We start from the raw sequence: 21,312 nt of genomic DNA on the forward strand, positions 1-21,312 counted from the left end.
ATGCTGCTGAGTTGTTTGTCAGATAAATGCAGCCAGAGGCAAGGCTGTGGCACCCAAGGTGGCTCAGTTGCACAGGAGGGGAAGGTTGGAATGGAAGAGCAATAGTAAAGCAGGAACTATTTCTGCAGTTGATAGATATGACAGCAGGATGGTGTATTGCCTCACTCCTGCCAAGGATAGCACAGCCATTTTTATGGGGAAGGGTGAACAGCCCAGAGGACATGGTCCACATCAGAGATTAAAAGCAGGTCTTTCAAAGGCAATAATCTCAAGTACAGAAAGAGGATACAGCAAGTGAATGTGTGGCTAAAGATGGTGCCAGAGGGAAGGGTTTTAGATGTCTCAGGCACTGATTCTAGGGGAGGTGATTAAACCCCTTAATGCATGCAGCATTCACAAGGTAGATTTTTGACAGCACAAATAGAAGTAAACAGGTACAATCTTTCCAAGGGTGCTGTCAGACCTGCGATTTTTCAGCATTGTTTTTGTTTCAGATTCCAGCAACCAGTGATTTGCTTTTAGATCAGCTAGAAAACTGGCTATTTTAGATTTATTGTGTAGCAATGAAAATGGGCCAATTAATCTTGTGAAGTAATCTTTGGGAAGAGTGACCAGTTTAAGTGAACAAAGGAAACCAGTAGAAGCGAGGGACATGTTGACTGTGGTAGATTGGGAAACTACTTTAGAGGGTAGACTAGCAACAGCTAATGCATGGTTTACAACAAACATACATTCCTTTGAGGCACAAAAACTAATTCAACCACAGTTGAGGATTGCATGGATCAAAGGAAGAGGCTTACATAAAAAGTTGCCAGATAAAGTAGCAAGCCTGAGGATTAGGACAGCATTTTAGAATTGAGCAAAAAGGAGGAACAAGAAACTGAAAAGGAAAATAGAATGTGAAAGTAAACGGCAAAACATAAAAGTGGACCTCTTTATGTAAAAGATTAGCAAAGATAAATGTAGGCTCATTACAGGCACAGACAGGGGGATTAGGAAGTAGCAGAACAGTAAATAGTCTGTCCTCAGAGGAAGATAGAAAAAGCCTCCTAATAGTACTAGAGAATCAAGGGACTAGCAAGATTGCAGACCTGAAATGGTACTGGAGAAATTAATAGAACTGAAAATTTGTGAATCTTGATTTTATGATCTACAGAGTGTTGAATGAGTTGGTTGTAGAGATAGTGGATGCATTGGTGGCAATATAGATGGTTGACATGGTGCACTAAACTAGTCTAACTGCAGAGGAAAAAAAATAGCACTGAAGGCAAATTCAGTATGGAGTCAATAGGAATGGACAGGTGCTCAACATGGCCCAGCCATGGAGTTAAAAACCTTATTCAAAAAAGGTACTTCCACAAGAAGTGTTTGGAGAAATTTCTTCACTCAGTTGCAGAATTGACCAGAGAAACAAAGATGGTCTCGGGATAATTTGTGGCTCTGGGTTAGCTAATTTCATCCAAGATTGTCAAACAGGATGGGGCCAAAATGGTGGAAGCAATAAAAAAACAGTACCCCCCAAAACCAGATTCCCACTTCCATTTGGCCTCCAGTAATACTTACTAGGACACTTGGGTGTGGAAGTAAAGGAATGGGATTAACTGAGATGTCCTCTGAAGTTGACTAGTTATGTCCTTAAGTACCAGGGGATACTATTAACATAAGTATTTAGTCCTTTTAGGTACTAAGATTTAAAAAAGCAGTCTAGAGGGCAACAGGAGCACAGAAAATTGTGGACTCTTGTCCCATTCCAAAAACCAAGTGCAAAAATCAGAGCAACTCAATGTTGGAGGTGCTGTGAAAGAGGTCTGTCTGAATGCAAGAGCTCATGGCACTATTTGAAGAATGGGGGAGATCTCTCTCCCATGTCCTGGTTAATATTAATCTTCAGCCAACATCAAAGAGATTATCTGCTCACCATACTGCTGCTTGCTGGACCTTGTACAATTTGGCCGTTTCTGGAACACCACAAGCATTAAACACTGGTGTAGAGAGCTTTGGGATGTTGGTGTAAAACAAATTACAACTGCTTAGATAATCAGTGTATGGGGACTGTCAATTCCAAGTTCAATGGGAAGTGCAGCATTTCTGACAGGAATTACAGCAGTTTACTAGATTAAAAAAGAAACGTAACATTGAGATGTGAAATTTTATTCGCTTAATTTTTAAATCAATTTGTGCTTTTCCCTTCCCTAAAACAGCAATTTCCAGAAAAGTCACAGATCTCATTTCTGGACAATACAAAGCAGTGTTCTTCAGTGTAGTGAAGGGGCTGTACATTAAATTGGGTAGGGCGGGCAAGGGGAGACCGAGGAAAGAAAATGAAAGCATTTCAGCCACAGAACAGAAAAGGCACACAAAATAAAGTTATAGCACAAAAGGAGGCAATGCATTGTCCGTACTGGTGCTATGGGGCTAGCATCCTCTACTGGTAAGCAACTGTCAGATTCCAGAGCCCTCAGCCACCGGTTCCAAAAAGAAAGTTACTGAAATCAAGCCCCACACTGTCTGTGGACATAGAGTCAAGTAGCAGAATTGGGAAGGCTTCACGTTAAAGGCCTTCAGTTCCCAGCCCAGCCAACAGCGATAAACTTGATCTGGTCTCACCTAGATTTCCCAACAAAAAAAAAGTCTACATACAGGGTCTTTTTGCTTTTGCCTGCTCCCAGTATTAAAATGTATTTAGTATATACACAACACTCAAGTACAGCGATGCCTGCTTAGTCCCTACAAACCCAGGAACCATGTAGTGCACTGGAAATTAAAATTCCCTCAAAAACATATTCATGCTGCAAATTCCACAAAAGAAAAAAAACTTACAAAATATATTTCAGCAAAACTGGAGTACAATGTCATTGCATTTGTCCTTCCAGCAGCATTTTATATACAGTCACAGTCATTGTCAGCCACTGCAGATGCTTATGTACAGATGTAAGCAGTGTTATTTTACACATATTTCTGTACACAAGAGCCTATACAATTTTCATGGTGGCTTAGAACGTTCCTAAAATCCCCCAAAAAACCCTTTCTGGCTGCATTTTCAATGGAACATGAAGAACTCTGGATTCTTTTGAGAAGTATCCAATCTTTAATGCAGGCAATTTTCCCACAGACAGAACGACTTCACACCTCTGCCACCCTTCTGTTTAACTGGCACAGTTTAGTGACAATCCCAGGTGCTGGTGCTCTCGTAACTTTGTCCCCATGGTCAGTACAGAAGTCAAAAGAGGGGCCAAGAAACACTGGGATAACAAAAAAAAAATTCCATTTTCAGGGACACTCCCCTGTACTTGGATGCCTGCAGGTACCATATTAAAACTTTCTCCAATATCATGTTCTATATTGCCACACTGCTACTGATGGAGCTCAAGTTCATCCACACTGATCACTTTGCTGGGCATCGACGGCAGCGGCTGCTGAAGAACATCATTGCCAAACCACTTGGAGAGATTAACAGGCGATCCGCTTCTCTGATGAAGGGGCCGCAGGGTAGAATTCTGTTGGTTCAGATGCAAGTGGGCTCCAGATCCCTGGCCGGCTGCACTGGGGGACTGTAGCACTGAGAAAGGAAGCAAGAGTTAGACTTGCAAAAAAAAGTTTCACAACAGCAAGTTGGTCTTTTTGCATGTTTTAATTGATAGGAAACCCATTTTAGAAGTGGCCTAAATTACCACTTTTCTGCAAGAGAATATTCTGAAGTGCTTTTATAGCAGTGACAGGACACACATTCAGCATCAAGAGGCAAGGAGCAAGAGCCACTATCTCTGGTGATGAGGGGCAAATGTACACCACCCCTGTAGCAGGGAAGGCCTGGCAGCACAAGCAGATTATCTGAAGGGCACAAAGACAACTCCATAAAATATATCCAATCTTATTAATTTTCCCCAGCGTATAGGGGCTACGTCAATCCATAAATCTGATGGGATTCATTTTGAAGCTGCAAGTTGCTCCTTCACAACCTTGCCTGACCCAAGCATGTTGGTTTTCTAGAGTGAGGGGGTTCGGGTAGATCACTACATGCATCACTTGACTAGTACAAAATCACGAAGCTGCAGCAGCCTTTTGTCCTCCAGATCTCAAACTTGGGTAGTTTTGGTTGTGGGGGGTGTGAATGCACAGCAACAGGAAGACAATGTTGGAGAGGTACATCACAATGGAGAATGGATAGTAATGGATTAGCCCAAGATAGGTATAAAGCCACTGCCTTTGGTTCTTGCCACAAACCCACTTCTTAGCCAACTCCATCCCCATCTCAACCACTTTTGACCTCAAATGAAGTGGAGTCCATATCCTCTCCACCACATGCACTGCCTGCTGCTTACCTCCACCACTCACCAGTGATCATTGCAAAAATCCAATCACTAATGCCCTTTAGGGAAGGGAATCTGCCATTCTAACCTGGTACGCCTGGACACAAATCTAGGCCCACAGCAGTGTGCTGACTCCTAATTGCCCTATGAAGTGACCTAGCAAGCCACTCAGTCCAAGGGCAATAAATGCTGGCCTTGCCAGAAACACCCACATTCCATTAAATACAACCATCTTCACTCCTGCTTCAGCTGAAAACAAATTCCATGTTTTTTAACTAATTCTTTTGCAGTGTGTGGGCAATCTCAGCGCATGTGTGTGTATGGAAGCTCGGGCCCAACTTCTGCAAGGGAACTTTTGGGTTGCCACAAGGCTCAGGATACATTTTAGTCTCAAACAATTCAATGCTCTCATGACCATCTTGCAGAAACAGGAGCTCCTCAAACACTGCCTTATTTCAGTCACCCGTTTTGCTTCACCTACTTAGGCACCCAGTTCACCAATGGCTCAAATTTAATCCTCATTTTCAGAAACATCAATGGCTGCATCCCTCCCAGTCTCACACCAGCTCCACAGCCCTGAGTTACGCCAATGCTGGCTGTAAGGGGCAGTATTTCAGACTGAATTGTGGACAGTGGCAAGCAGCAACACTCACCCCAGAGACTGCTCACAAGATCAGCAATTTGTGGTGTGGCTTTTGCCTGTGTTACAGTAATGGTCGCCAGCAGGTAAGAAGCCAACCTCACATCAAACCAGAAACATGAAGCACTTTCAGCCTTCATTTCAAATTTAAATTTTCAGACAGTGAACCACAATTCAATCAAGATAGAAGCAATAAACTTCAAACATTTTAAAATGTGGATCGTGGAAAATATAGTTCAGGGCTTCAAATATCAGTAATTATGAATTTACCACCATCTAAAACAGTTATAACTCTTAACTTAGCTTTAACAGTGAGACTAAGTGTCCATGGAAGTTATCAATTCAACTGAAACAATTTGGCAGTCATTGGGACATTGCCAGAGCCCCAAGCTGTATTCTTTAAGCCTGGACAAGCCCCAGCTTTCCAGCAACTCATTCGATGGCAATTAAAAGTGGGAATCAGCAGTTTGTCATCTCCTCTTGCTCAAACATCTCTCAAGGCCAGCCTGAGCCCAACACTTGAGGCTGAACTGTTATATCCTTATTGCTATACCACCTATAATCCTCCCCCTGCAAACCACCTACCTGAACAAAGGCCCAGAACTGATACAAAAAAAACCAAGTCATTGCAAGCTTTAACATTGCTGGGCAAAGCTCTCATACAAACTCTGCAGATGTTCAAACAAATCATGTAAACATTACCTTGTCTGATCATGGCCAGGTGCTGCAAGGGTGTTGCAGGTGCCTGAATTTGTGTGGAGAGTGTTGCTCGAGGATTTAGGAGAGGAAGTCCACTTGTTGGAAGAGGGTAGAAAGTCTGCCCGAGGAGGGCTGGAGGGATACTCTGCAAATGAGACAGATCCACACCTGATGGAAACATACCTGCCAAGGTAGATTCAGGAGGCAAGTGGTTAAAAGTTTGATTTGCTAGTCACTGTTACATTCAACATGATCTATTGGAGACCTACAGCTATGTTCAATTTCTGTACCAAATCAGAATAGCAAGTTGCATTCAGATAGAGAACAAGTTGTCCACCCCAACATTAAATTCCAGGGCACCATTAAGCAGCTCTAACCCAGATTAAAGTTCAATACGCTGCTTGGAATAGCAGTTCGACTGACACTGCACTGACTGGTTTCTTCATCCAACCTACCGCTAACCACCAGTTAGCTCAAGGAAGCCAGGTGCTCTCTGGATTGTCAGTTTTGCCATAAATTACAGCATTTCCATAACTCACAGGAAATTGGCATCACTTCAGTAACCCTCACTGGTTACAATTACTTTCAGTCTCATGCTCAAAGCCTTATCCCCTCATTCCAACTTTGTTTAAAGTTTAATCAGACCTATAATTCCCCTCATTTCAGAGATTTCATTCCTTCTGCCTCTGCTCCCATCTATTCAAGGTGCAGGACTGTGTTTTCAGTTCGAGGAATAAAGAAATCTGTATTGCAAAGATGATAATAATACACGGTCATGTTATTATCCTGCTGATTTAATAATGAGTGTGTCGGATCCTATGGTGGAACCTGGCGGGCAGATATTGCAGAGTCAGGAGTCCAATGAGTTAACAAAGTAAAACATTGAACAAGAAAAAAAAATATATATGCTAATATTCCTTTCCAAGTCACCATGTACTTTACCTTCTATACATGCTGATACTCAGTGACAGAACATTGCTGCTCCTTACACCCATGGTAAGGAAGCACCAACCTTTGGCTGTCTCTTTGGATTTTCTGGTTTCAAGCCCATTTAGTCATGATTGTGCTCTCCTGCAGCTCACTCACCAATCTGGAGCCTTTGCCCCCATTTCCCCCCCGTCCCCATTCACTGCTTTCTGGGACCTTCTGTTCTTTTGGGAAATCTGCTTTTGGTAGTTCCCGCTCAGCTCCTCCTGGCACCAGCTTCCAACTGAACTCAAAAACATAGCTACCCAAAAGCTCTCAGGTGTGCAAAGATTTCACTGCCATGGCAAGCATGTCCAGCCTGGTTACAAGCCTGAATTCTTAGCCAAATATTGCATCTTGTGTAACACACAATGCCATTAACCTACAGACGCTAGTTCAGTGTTTAAAATGGCAATGTAAAGTGGATCTGAAAAAGGAAAACACTGCTCCTGAAGGACAGTCAAATGAATGAGAACCAATGCTGCCAATTTCATTCTTGGTATTTACACCACTTGGACATTGCATGAGCTATAGTAAAGGCTAAAGCATAGAGTAATAGAGGTTTCCATGCTGTAAACAGGCCCTTCGGCCCAACTTGTCCATGCCACCCTTTTTTTTTTAAAACCCCCAAGCTAATCCCAATTGCCCACATCCCTCTATACCTAGCTTACCCATATAATTATCTAATAATAATAGAATGGGCAGCATGGTAGCACAGTGGTTAGCACTGCTGCTTCACAGCTCCAGGGACCTGGGTTCGATTCCCGGCTTGGTCACTGTCTGTGTGGAGTTTGCACATTCTCCTCGTGTCTGCGTGGGTTTCCTCCGGGTGCTCCGGTTTCCTCCCACAGTCCAAAGATGTGCAGGTTAGGTCGATTGGCCATGCTAAAAATTGCCCTTGGTGTCCTGAGATGCGTAGGTTAGAAGGATTAGTGGGTAAATATGTAGGGATATGGGAGTAGGGCCTGGGTGGGATTGTGGTCGGTGCAGCCTCGATGGGCCGAATGGCCTCTCTCTGTACTGTAGGGTTTCTATGATTCTAAATGCTTTTTAAAAGACAAAATTGTACCCGCCTCTACTATCATCTCTGGCAGCTTGTTCCAGACACACCACCCTCTGGAAAAATTGCCCCTCTGGACACTTTTGTATCTCTCCCCTCCCACCTTAAACCTATGCCCTCTAGTTTTAGACTCCCCTACCTTTGGGAAAAGATATTGACTATCTACCTTGTCTATGCCCCTCATTATTTTATAGACCTCTATAAGGTCACCCCTCAGCCTCCTACGCTCCAGAGAAAAAAGTCCCAGTCTATTCAGCCTCTCCTTATAACTCAAACCATCAAATCCCAGTCACATCCTAGTAAATCTTTTCTGCACTCTTTCTAGTTTAATAATATCCTTTCTATAATAGGGTGACCAGAATTGCACACAGTATTCCAAGTGTGGCCTTTCCAATGTCTTGTACAACTTCAACAAGACGTCCCAACTCCTGTATTCAATGTTCTGACCGATGAAACCAAGCATGCCGAATGCCTTCTTCACCAGTCTGTCCACCCGAGACTCCACTTTCAAGGAGCTATGAACGTGTACCCCTAGATCTGTTCTGTAACTCCCCAACGCCCTACCATTAGCTGAGCAAGTCCTGCCCTGGTTCAATCTACCAAAATGCATCACCTCACATTTGTCTAAATTAAACTCCACCTGCCATTCATCAGCCCACTGGCCCAATTGATCAAGATCCCATTGCAATTAGAGATAACTTTCTTCACTGTCCACTATGCCACCAATCTTAGTGTCATCTGCAAACTTACTAACCATGCCCCCTATATTCTCATCCAAATCATTAACATAAATGACAAACAACAGTGGACCCAGCACTGATCCCTGAGGCACACTGCTGGTCACAGACCTCCAGTTTGAAAAACAACCCTCTGGCTTCTGTCAAGAAGCCAATTTTGTATCCATTTAGATACCTCACGCTGGATCCCGAGAGATTTAACCTTATGCAACAACCTACCATGCGGTCCCTTGTCAAAGGCCTTGCTAAAGTCCATGTAGACAACATCAACTGCACTGCCCTCATCTACTTTCTTGGTTACCCCTTCAAAAAAAAACTTAGCTTAGCAGATCAACATTTTCACAAAACGTCCTGCAGCCTAAACTGAAGTTACCGGTGTTAACCTTTTTCTAGTCTTGATCTACACTGAGCACATCTCACCCTTTGGCCCCAATAAGACCTACTCCAGCTCATGCAAGAAGAATTTTGCATCTCTAATGTTGACAGCTATTCTATACTTCATTGTTGTTAAACTCACTTCCCTCTTCACATTTAACCAGATTCTCACTTTAATTCATCTGACATATGTATGTCACTGTTTTGTTACAATCTTTAGCCCCCTTGTTAACCAAGAAGCCTGGTTTTTGGTTCCACGGTCTTCACTCTGGTTGGAGTGTACCTTGTACCCAGCCTGTACCTGAAGCACCTCTTCCTCAAATATGACCCAATGCTCCATTCTGGTCAGTCTTGGGTTCCATTTTATCCAGGCCAGATCTCAATCACATTGAAATTAGCTCTTCCAATTTAGATATAGATTTTTGTTCTTAAGCATTACTCATCTAATGAGTCAACGCTTACTTTTACCCAAATGTTCCCACACAGATACTTGGCCCACTTCATTTCTCAGCACCAGATCCAGCAATGTCTCCTTTGGCAATAGAACATTTACCATTAAAGAGGTCTTCAAGGGATGAGCGCGCTATTAATGCAAGTTTAGCAGCTCTGAACACAATAGGTTCTTCCCTTGGCCTTGCATCAGGATCAGGTTAGAGACAGATTTCTAGAAACATTTATTCAACTATCTTCCTTTGTGTACTGAGCATTACTTTAATGTATTGTATGAAATATTGGAGTCTGAAATACAAGTCATTTTATCATGACCAATGAGGACTTGGCATGAGAAAAGCCTTCCATTTCCCAACCAAAAAAACGTTTTACAGAAACAAAACTGGGTAGCTGTGATCAAAAATGAAAACAAATTTCTCACTTACCTGCATGGAGAAGTGCTGGATGTAGCTGCTGTGGTGACATGCCCTGTGCCAGCATCCTCTGAACTACCCCAGGTGACAGGTGAGGAGGAGACTGGCGGACAAGTGGTACATGTGACATGATGGGTACAGGACAAATAGGACGAGGAAAGGGAGATCCAGGAACTGGAGAGGCTCTGGTGGGAGTTTTCCTTCCTGTGGATCGGGGTCTATAGTCCTGGTCTTTGGTGAAACGCATCTGGTTTAACTGGGGAGTCGTACAAGCAGATCTGTGATAGGTTGGCCGTGTCCCTCCAATAGGAGATGCCCCTCTGTCTGTGTTTTCCATTGGAGAGCCAGGAGAGAGATGATCTGCAGGAGAAGCCAGGTATACAATAATGGAAAAGGTTGAGAAATGGTTCAAAATGTTCAAAAACATGTCCTATTGAAACAAAACCAAGATCCATCTATGGTTCAGGGCAAATTAGATTAAATGAGACTTATAGCTTTGGGAAGAGGGTTGGGAGGAGTCCTGGAAGCCAGCATATAAATAGTAAACAGGCAAGAGGAGATGGGATTGGGGCCCATTATGGGCCCAAGAATCAAAGGACAAAACTAGAACACAATCAGTTCTTGTATCCGTGTTTCAGAGGATGCTGCCAAATATCGCTCAAGGTAATAAATAAAAAGGGATGGATCAGAAAGGCTGTCAAAATGGATAAGTCACCTGGTCTGGGATGGCTTGCATCCCAGATTGCTGAAGTGGCAGTGAAACTAGAAGGGCTTGCTATAATCTTCACTAGATACCGGAGAGATGAGACGGGGATTGGAAAAGTTGACACCTTGTTCCAGAAATGATGCAATGACATTGCCAGCAATATCAGTTGATCAATTTCAGAGTTTTTTTGTCTCCCTCCCTTTTTTAATAAGGGTATTAGCAATTTACCAACCCTCTGGGAATTTCCCAGAATTGAAGAATTCTTGGAAGATTGATATCAGTGAATCCACTATCTCTGTAGGAACTTCCTTTACCATCCTAAGATGCAATCCATTAGGTCCAGAGGACTTGGCTATTAGCCCCATTAGTTTCCCCAATACAGTTTCTCTCGTGACAGTTATTTATTTCCTCCACCCCATTTGCCCCTGGATTATTTAGTATTTTTGAAATGCTATTAATGTATTTTACTGTGAAGACTGACGCAAGTATTTAACTCCTGTCATTTCCTGGTTCAACAGGTTTATTTGGTAGCAAAAGCCACAAGCTTTCAGAGTCTTAAACCCCTTCAGGTGACTCACCTGAAGGGGCTTAAGGCTCCGAAAGCTTGTGGCTTTTGCTACCAAATAAACCTGTTGGACTTTAACCTGTTGTTAAAACTTCTTACTGTGTTTACCCCAGTCCAATACCGGCATCTCCACATCATTTCCCGGTTCCCCATTATTATTTTCCCAGTCTCATTCTCGAAGGGACCAATGTTCACTTTGGCCTTTTTAAAAAATATTTAAAGTTCTTGCCGTCTATTTTTATATTGTTAGTTTACTCTTAGGTCATCTGTTGATTTTTAAAACTTTCCCAGTTCTCTGGCTTATCACCAATCTTTGCCACATTATGATTTTTCTTTCAGTTTAACACTATGGGTAACCACGCTTGATTTATCCACTTCCTAGATCCTTCTTCCTCAATGGGACATCTCTGATGTGATTCATTAACTATTTTCATAAATGTGGAGTTAAAATGCAAGCCCGACAGGCAGATTTTCTCCCCAAAGGACAGTTTTTTGATAACAGACTCACATTTTATTTCAAATGTAGTCTAATTTAAATTCCTGTTGTGGTGGGGTCTGAACTTTTGGATTTAGCCCAGTATCATGAAGCACCAACACCTTCATGAGAACAAGAAGCATCATTACCCCAGCTGGCAAGGTGTGCTGGAGCATGATTCTGGAGCAGTTAGTGAACCGACTATGTTTTAAATTGGACCACTACATTGGTGGTAGCAGCAATGAAGTGGCCAAGCAAAAATGGTATCTGGTCTGTACCAAGTTGACTGACGTGGGCCAAGCAGTGACTGACAAGGCATTAGACTTTGGGTGAAGGATCAGTTAGAGCCCACATACTTGCCAGTCTGCTCCTCAGTGGCAGTGGACATATCACTGGTAATAAATGAATGCATTGGTGCCATTGAATACCTTCTATTAGAATGTGTCCATCCTCTGCACACTCTTTCACAGGATGGTTCTCCTTCCCATCCTTTCCCTTGTCTTTGCTTTCAAACATCTTCCGGATTACTGAGGTAGGGGTGAATGATGGAGAAAGCTTAATTGGAAAGTGGGAGGAAAGACAAGAAAAAAGTGTGAATAAAATATTGAATTACAGCAATAGACAATTTGGCAATTAAGTGTGTTGTCTATCAGTAGTCCCATTCTTATATACTAATCTTATTCTAATTTCCCTTCCCAACTTATTGGTGAGGCATTTTCAAACTCGTTCCAGAGACTTTCATTCCAGAGACTTGATGCTTCAAGTTGCTCCTGTGGCTCTGATTTCTAGGTGTAATCTTGCATCTATAGCCTTTCATTTCAGACCCAATTATTGGAAAATAAAAGCAAAATACTACCGATGCTGGAATCTGAAACAAAAACAGAAAATGCTGGAAAAACTCAGCAGGTCTGACAGCATCTGTGGGGAGAGAAGAGCACCAAAACTGAGACTAGATGACCCTTTGTCAGAGCATTTATTTGCAAAAAGGCCAAGGAAACACGTCTCATTCTTTCAGAAGAGTGTCTAATTGAAAAGGGTGTGGTATAAATTCTTACCATGTTTGTAAATGAGGAGGCTTGTGATGGTGATGCTGCATTAAGTCGGTGCTGATTAGTTGGCCCAGGTGATCGGCTAATTCGTTGCTGCCTAGAACAAGGATAGAAGGCAAGATGATGACCCAATGCTGCCAAATTAATACAGTAGCCTGGATACAATTAAACCACTGTTTAAACGGCAGAAAGTGGAAGCAAGCAATACTTGGAAGGGCTCCAATCAGTGCCTTTCATAATTTCAGAACATCAAGGTGCTTTACAGCAAAATCAAGTCGCTGAAGTGTGGTCACTATTCATGCAAGAAACTTGGTAGCCAATTAACAGCTATGTTATACTCACCACAATTTCGGATCTGGCCAAGTGATCAATATTAACCAGAACACCAGGCCAACCCCTTTTCAAATTACTGGTGCCCTGGATCTTTATGGGCCACCCAAGGGCACAGGGCCTTTGTTTAACATCTTATCCAAAAGACACACCAACAGTTTAGCACTTGGTAATGCACTGAAGGGTCAGCATTGTGCTCAGGTCTGGAGTGCTGCTAGCTGCGCTGAAACCGACATGCACCTCAGGTACAAGACAAATCACTCGAACAGCACAAAGGATATTGACACATCTTGCCCAAGAGCTATGCAATTAATCATATGTTCCCATTAGCCCGTGCAAAATTTTTCCTTTTCATTCAATTCCCTTTGGAGAGCAATAAGTGGAACAGCTCCCATCAGGCAATACAACTCTGATCACAACTCACTAATTTGGAGTGCTTGAGAAAAACTATTTGTGCACAAATGAAGTTACCAGTTATCATTTAAATGAAAGTGATGACATCAAGCCATTTGAAGACCTCAAAATCCTATTAAGGAATTTGCAGGATCCTGAAGTCATCTATTTATGAATACCTCAGTTTTCAAATTACGCTGGTGAACAAAACAAATGTGCAATGAAAGGAGTGCAATTGATATTATCTTTAGGTTTAAAATACAGCTTTGTTCTAGAGGCAGTCGGTACGTTTGGAAGGAATGCAGCTCAGAATTTGGGAGAGCGGGATAATTTTAGCCAGTGTTTATTTAGGATCGAGCTAATGGATATTTATAGATGGCAATTCCTCCTGGGGTTTTTATTTAGATTGAATGGGTCATTAGCTGATGTGGTAATGGGAGGAGCTAGGTCTGTAGCAGGGAAAGACTAAGCAGTTGCAGGTCTGCTAAAGTCAGAGGCATGAGCAGGCTGTTCCTGACAATGCTCTCCACAAAGTCTCCAGAATACAATTCATAGTTAACAAACCCAGGGATACATGCTATTGAAAAGTGGTTTAAATCCATAAATGAATGGGGCTTATTTGGAACTGGAACAGACAGCCATAAGCTAGAAAGTAAAGCTGCTTCATTTGTTAGTTATGTTTTTAACTATTAAAAAGTTTGTTTTACTATAAAAGATAATATTTTGTCAGTGGAATCACTCTTGGAGAGAAATACCCTATCCTCATTTATGCCAAAAAGAAAATAATTGTTGGGGCCTAGTCTGGCTTAATGTAACTTGGGGTTCTGGTCCAGGACCCCAACAAATGCTCGTTTCAATAAGTCCTACGAAACAGATATTGGCTTTGGACAGAATTTATACATTAATGCCAACCCTCAAATATAGATTTAGACAATTAGATGGCGTAAAAGCTGACAAATCCCCAGGACCTGATGCTCTACATCCAAGGGCGTGGAAAGAAAGCTGCAGAGATGGTGGATGCACTGGTTGCGATATGGCCTCATGAAGTTAGGAGATGGAGGATAGATTAACAGATAGGAGTGTAGGGTTAAACAGGGCATTTTACATTTGGCAAGCTAGAACTATTGGTGTCCTGAAAGAATGGAGCCTCAGCTATTTATAATCCATCTTAATGACTTGAACAAAGGGACTGAGTAATGTATCCAAGTTTATTTAAAGCAAAGCTGGACAGATTTTTGACAGACAAAGGAGTCAAAAGGTTACAAGAAGCAGATGCAGAGTTGAGACCATAACCAGATCAGTCACGATCTTATTGAATGGCAGGGCAGAGCAGGCTCAAAGGGCAGAATGGCCTACTCCGGCTCTCAAGTCCTATGTAGAAAACATTACAGTATTATTCATGATTTTATACACAGCAATTAACCATTTTGAATTCCATACCTGACCCTGTAGCCATCCCTGCTGTGATCATGGTGCATCTTTCCATACCCAGGTTGGTAAACATCCCCCCCTGGCATGTGCAAATCCTGTGCAAAGGGAAGGCCTTCCATGGCCCCTTGTCGCATATCCAGTTGGGATGGAGTAACAGCCTAGAATGCATCAAGAATCTAGTTCAGTATTAAGTTGAAGATAAGGAAATCAATCTTGTCACAAATGAGAAGCAAGCCTACAGCATTTAGTAGCTAAGACCAAAACTGAAGAGCTGGATATCTGACAGTGCACACTGTATAATCTGTTGGATTACGGTGTATATTCATACAAGTTACAGACAACTCATTACTGCAAGTGGACCAAATAGTTACCTGAAGATTTCAGTTAAGGTTTACAATGTGTTAACGCAAGATAATCTAGTCACCATGATGTTAAGTGGGGAAAATACTTACTATGGGGTTTTCTAAATAGCTTAACCCACCGTTTCCAATGCATGGAAACTAATCATCTGTCAGATTGAATAAGGCGATTGAACATAAAGACATGACACATTTGGAGGAAATGAATTTTTGCATGAGTCAGTGCTTGAGCACCTTACTGGCAGTTCTGCATTGGAAGGAGAGCTTGCAGCACAAAGTTGGTCTCTTTCAAAAGAGGAAAAGTCAACCCATAGGCATGCAGGATATGGTCAGGGCCATCTCCTGACTGGTTGGCAAGATTATAGCAAAAGGTTACAAGAAGCAGATGCAGAGTTGAGACCATAACCAGATCAGTCACGATCTTATTGAATGGCAGGCAGAGCTATAATTAATTGCTATAATTAATCTGAAGACATGAGAAATAGATCGTGTTGAACTGAAGATGGAAAATTCCCGTGAAACTACAAACTCAGCAACATTCCATCAGGATAGACAAATGGCTGTTAAGACAATGAATTTAATTGGCTGGAAATTCAGATCCAATTATGTTCCAACATTTAAACAATTGACAACCAACCATAGTCATCTTCCTGGGACACAAGAGTCAGCTTTTCAAACAAATTGTGAATTCAGATCCTCATACCTGTGGAGCTGGAATAGGTGATACATTTTTGGGCAATGGCAATCCTTGGAAGTGATCACGAATGTGGGGAGCATTTTGAGCATAACCTACAAACAGGAGAGAGTAAAATTGGAAGGACAGTATCTGGTACCAGTGGCTGTTATAGTTTCAAACAAAATATCCCCTGTCCCAATAGGTTCACTTAGTGACATTTATGCTGCAGCTTTCCAAGCGCTCAATGCCTTGATCAGGCACTCTGCCCCATCCTTGTAGAGAAAGAGACACAAGACCATTCAACTCTTCTGTTTATCTCACTCCTTTCAGACATTTTTTAATTACAAGTAGTAAGCTTTAAAGTTTATTGGTGTCACAAGTAGGCTTACATTAACACCACAATAAAGTTAGTGTGAAAATCCCCTAGTTGCCACACTCCAGCGCCTGTTTGGGTACACAGAGGGAGAATTTAGCATGGCCAACACACCTAACCTGAACATCTTTGGACTGTGGGAGGAAACCCGAGCACCTGGAGGAAACCCATGCAGACACAGAACGTGCAGACTCCGCACAGTGACCCAAGGCAGTGATCAAACTCGGGTCCCAGGCAATGAGAGGCAGCAGTTGCAAAGCTTCATCCTATAGGTAAATTAATTTGTGAACCTCAGTATCAAGTAGCTAAGTTCATGAAATTTTGACCTGCTCTACAACTATTTTTGTGAAAAATTGCAATTTGCACATCTCAGGGTTTGAGATGGTGTCTAGTCATGCAGCTGATGTGATGGCAATTATGCTCACTAGAATGGAGCACAGGATTTTTTGTTCTTGCATGGGATGTGGGCCTCACTGGCAAGGCTAGCATTTGTTGCCCATCTCTCATTGCTCTTGAACAGAGTGGCTTGCTGGACCATTTCAGAGGGTGGTTGTAGGCCAGACTCTCTTCCCTAAAAAGGGAGGATATTAATGAACCAGATGGGTTTGCAGAAGTGTTATGCTCACCGTTAGAGACTGGTTTTATATTTCAGATTTATTCACCAAAATTTCCACTAGCTGCTAGAGTGGGTTCCGAATCCATGTTCCTACAGCATTAGTCTGAGCCTCAAGATTACTAGTGCACTGTTATCACCACATCATCTTTAAATTGCTCTGTAGTTTTACTCAGTGAACAGGAAGTGGGAAATTCATATTCCCCCCCCCGCCCCCAAAATCAGGGTTCAAATTAAACATTCCAAAAGGTCAAGATAATTAGCATCAGTCCTGTATACTGAAGCATTTAAAATCTCCACAAGCCTCAGGTTTACATGTCCAAGTACAGTTGGACAGCTACAATTACAGTACAAATATGTTCTTGAATACATCAAGATCAGCTTGTACTGCAGAACCAGTGGCAGTTAAAAAGACACAAACAGACACTGGGATTTTAGAACTCACCAATTGGTGACTTGACTCTGAAGAACTCGGATGGTGATGGCTGTTGGAATGTTGGTATTGGTGAGGTATGGCCTCGCTGATTTAGCAAAGCAGATGTATGATGATTCTGACTGCCAAGCAGGTCACCTAGAATATCTGGTGATGGAGGCCCCATTACATGGGGTGGTAGAATCTCCTGTACAAAAATGCAAAATTTGATCCAAGCAGATACACCACGTGGAATCTTTTAACCAGACAAGAATGGACCACAGACCATTTCCAATTGGAAAAGAGAAACAAGACTTCCAGATCAAAATGGAAGGTGACATTCCAAAATTCCCCATGCTTCCTTGCAGCCACAATAATGGGCAAGTTGAGCTTATCTGGACTTAAAATCCAGATAGTACAGAAGGAGGCCATTCAGCCCCATCAATCCTGCACCATCAATCCCACCAAGGCCCTATCCCCCAACCCCATGTATTTACCCTACTAATCCCCTGACACTAAGGGGCAAGGTATGGCCAATCCACCTAACTTGTACAAATTTAGACAGTGGAAGGAAACCAGAGCACCCAGAGGAAACCCATGCAGACATGGGCAGCATGTGCAGACACTGCACAGACAGTTATCCGAGGCTGGAATTGAACCTGGGTCCCTGGCACTGAGGCAGCAGTACCAATCACCCACATTGTGCAACTATCTGAATTGCATAATACAATTCAGCATTGACTGCCATTGTTAAAACCCCAAATTACTTAAATGGAGAGCAATTGCTGCTTAAGGAACCCTGAATGAGGAATAATTCTGCAAATTGAACAGCATCCATTTCAACAAAGCCAATTATATTTGGAATTTAGCGGCTAGTAATTTCCAAAAGTTAGCAATCTCCTTGGGGTTTTACCCTCTACAATTCTGTTATACTTCAAGGAAAATCAAAAGCAGAACAAGCTGTGGTCAAGTCATAATATGGATTCCATTTTAGTAAGAAGTTTAACAACACCAGGTTAAAGTCCAACAGGTTTATTTGGTAGCAAAAGCCACACAAGCTTTCGAGGCTCTGAGCCCCTTCTTCAGGTGAGTGGGAATTCTGTTCACAAACAGAACTTATAAGACACAGACTCAATTTACATGAATAATGGTTGGAATGCGAATACTTACAACTAATCCAGTCTTTAAGAAACAAAACAATGGGAGTGGAGAGAGCATCAAGACAGGCTAAAAAGATGTGTATTGTCTCCAGACAAGACAGCCAGTGAAACTCTGCAGGTCCACGCAACTGTGGGAGTTACAAATAGTGTGACAAATATTGGGTTTATGTCACACTATTTCACATAAATATTTCTGCTTTTTTCCTCCTGAGTCTTTATCATGCGATCCTAGAATCAGAATTTATGTCACACTATTTGTAACTCCCACAGTTGCGTGGACCTGCAGAGTTTCACTGGCTGTCTTGTCTGGAGACAATACACATCTTTTTAGCCTGTCTTGATGCTCTCTCCACTCCCATTGTTTTGTTTCTTAAAGACTGGATTAGTTGTAAGTATTCGCATTCCAACCATTATTCATGTAAATTGAGTCTGTGTCTTATAAGTTCTGTTTGTGAACAGAATTCCCACTCACCTGAAGAAGGGGCTCAGAGCCTCGAAAGCTTGTGTGGCTTTTGCTACCAAATAAACCTGTTGGACTTTAACCTGGTGTTGTTAAACTTCTTACTGTGTTTACCCCAGTCCAACGCCGGCATCTCCACATCATGACTTCCATTTTAGTAGCAGACATCAGTCAGTAGAAAGCAGAAAGTGTTGTCAAATAACCCCACAGCAGTTACGAGGTCAATTTACCACGATTGGATTCAATTCGATCTCCAATACAACAATAAACTCATTGTTTTCTCTGAACTAGCTGATGTTGACAATGTACCTTGTAGTTAGGGAAACTGAGTTACTACAGTTAGGAAACATTCTGAACAATCTCCAATAGAACGCCAAGATCACCTATTTGCATTAGGTCAAAAGCTACATAGCTGCTCTATTGCAAAAGTAACTGGCTTGCAACTATGCTGACATTTTAAAAAACAAAACATTTTTCAACCTATTCTAATCAAAACTGGCTTCAAGATGAATTTACATCACCCCAGGCTAAACAAACACTCCGTCTCCATATTACTTTGCTTTTCACTCCCGGAACTTGTAAAAAAAGTCATATTCAGATAGGTTTGATGACTTGGGTATGCCAACAACATTGAAAATAATATTAGGCATAACAGCTGTTCATTATCAAATAATCAAAAGCCACAAAAATGTTAAGGTAACAAGATTATCACATGCTTTTCTTTGATGCCAGGTTATTGAGCGTTAGACTCTAGTGATAGTCCAACCCTGGGTTGGGGTTTCAGTCAAAATTCAGATCAAGGTTGTGCTCAATTTGTAACATCTTGCCTGTTATGCCCATCACTACATATGAAATAGTCAAGTCACAATATAAAAGCATGATCAAGTCAGAGACTTGAATCTATAGTCAACCTTCTACTTACAGGGGGCTTTGGTTGTGAAGGCAGAGTCCCACTTGCCTTCATAGTGTTAACCAGTTTATTAAAAGCAGTCATGTCCATATCTCTCTGCTGTACTGGTTTGGGACCTGACGATGCAGTCAAAGTCTGTTCCAGATGTTCCACCATGAATGGGGTGGCAAGTTTCCTTTCTGGTTCCACCTTGAGACCCTTCAGTCCCGCTTCCACTTCCTCCACAGATAACACCACTCCAGTCTGTGCTGTAAAGCAGATGAAGGCAATTACACATCCTAGTTTACACTTGCAGCAATCAATTAGCAAGTGGGCACTCAGTTCATGCTTCAATGGGAACATGCAATTTTGTCTTCAGCTGGCATACATTCAAAGATATATACGCATCTTAAGTTTTATATTAATACAAGCTGTACAAAGGATAACTAAACTTCAGGCCATGCTCAAGTTCTTGAATATAAAAGCTTTTGACCGAGTCACAACCAACTTTAGGAGCACATTTACCAATTGCAATTGGAAGCCTGGAATTTTCTCCCAAGATTCACAGAATACAACACCACTCCCACATGCCATAACAGGCCTCAATTATGAGCTGCAAAAACAGATTCAGCATATATACATGATCACTGAAGCTGCCTGGACAATTTGTTGCTTTGATAAATGCACCAAAAATCTCAAACACAGCTAAGACATACTGATGCCATCTTGCATCAAAAGAAATGTAACAAGTCAGCCCAAAATGGGATCATTTAGGAAGATAGGTTGGCAACTCATTCAAAGCTTCTGACAATCCACTTGGTAAGTTTGAGATTGCACCTCAACTACAATCTCAGCTGAGAAAAATAGAAAAAGAGGCACGTACAACTCTCCTTTAGTTTCTCCTTGTTGGCAGTGAGATTGGACAGCAGTGGTTTCACATCCACATTTGCTTTTCGCAGTATCTCTAGAATATCAACCTTTTTATTAACTTCCTTATTATCTTCTCTCGATTGAATGGGAGCAAAGTAGTTACCGAGCTGTGAAACAGGTGTTGGGATCCTCTGCTCCAGACCTGTCCAAAGCAAAAATAATGCTTAGCAGAATGCAAACATACAGCACATTTGAGCAATTGCAAGATGGAGTTTGTGCAGGTAGCTAAACAGGAATTGGAACATTTGGGATAATTTTACATCAGCATTGTCCCAGCTTTGGCAGGAATGCTGAAAAAGTAGTCAGGGGAGGGGAGTGGAGAAGCACAGTCACCTGTTGAAGCCATTTCTTGCATCTGAGGCAGGCAAGTAGCTAGCCATAGTAATTTACTCAGTTAACCGATATCAGACATCCTTTTCCTGGCTGCAAGCTGGCAGTGTGCAGGAGACCACAGCAATGCAACGTTTTAAATTCATTTATACTGGCTGTTCCCTGGAATTGTCAGCCAATAAACAGCAGTCATTCACTCCTATGCCAAGAAATGCACCACCCAATAATATTTTTGTAGCACAAGTTCTGTTTGAACCTGACCACCTACCTAAAAATCAGCTACATGAAATGTATTTTGTTCAATTGTGGAATTACAAAGTAGGTAAAATATTTTAGGCCTGTCAAGCTTTCCACATTTGTAACAAAGTAACATGCAATGCGTTATTTCAGTACGTCACAAAAGTTAAAGGAAAATCCTTCAGAGTCGTCATTTGGACAAATATGACTGAACTGACAATAAAGCCCCAGAATGAAAGATACGCTCGACCCCATGGTTAAAGTGAGGCTTGAC

General features: G+C 42.0%; 1 protein-coding gene across 7 annotated transcripts in view; it reads right to left on the minus strand.

Annotated features, from left to right (window-relative positions):
• Window positions 1–2,135: 2,135 nt before the first annotated feature.
• eif4enif1 (eukaryotic translation initiation factor 4E nuclear import factor 1) overlaps window positions 2,136–21,312 on the minus strand; it is a 47,690-nt gene continuing 28,513 nt past the window's right edge. For 4 of the 7 annotated variants that reach the window (XM_078226806.1, XM_078226810.1, XM_078226805.1 and 1 more), the window contains 10 exons: window positions 20,425–20,613; window positions 19,575–19,810; window positions 17,066–17,240; window positions 15,662–15,747; window positions 14,609–14,757; window positions 12,452–12,542; window positions 11,825–11,951; window positions 9,663–10,010; window positions 5,653–5,832; window positions 2,136–3,559 (listed from right to left, as the gene is read on the minus strand). In XM_078226806.1, the coding sequence (XP_078082932.1) occupies window positions 3,354–3,559; window positions 5,653–5,832; window positions 9,663–10,010; window positions 11,825–11,951; window positions 12,452–12,542; window positions 14,609–14,757; window positions 15,662–15,747; window positions 17,066–17,240; window positions 19,575–19,810; window positions 20,425–20,613 (1,787 nt within the window). In that variant the 3' untranslated portion in view covers window positions 2,136–3,353. The remainder of the gene's footprint in view (window positions 3,560–5,652; window positions 5,833–9,662; window positions 10,011–11,824; window positions 11,952–12,451; window positions 12,543–14,608; window positions 14,758–15,661; window positions 15,748–17,065; window positions 17,241–19,574; window positions 19,811–20,424; window positions 20,614–21,312) is intronic. The other 3 variants (XM_078226808.1, XM_078226811.1, XM_078226807.1) reach the window with 1 other exon arrangement.

This window comes from Mustelus asterias, chromosome 13 (assembly GCF_964213995.1).
Source record: "Mustelus asterias chromosome 13, sMusAst1.hap1.1, whole genome shotgun sequence".
In the NCBI taxonomy this organism is placed as follows: domain Eukaryota; kingdom Metazoa; phylum Chordata; class Chondrichthyes; order Carcharhiniformes; family Triakidae; genus Mustelus; species Mustelus asterias.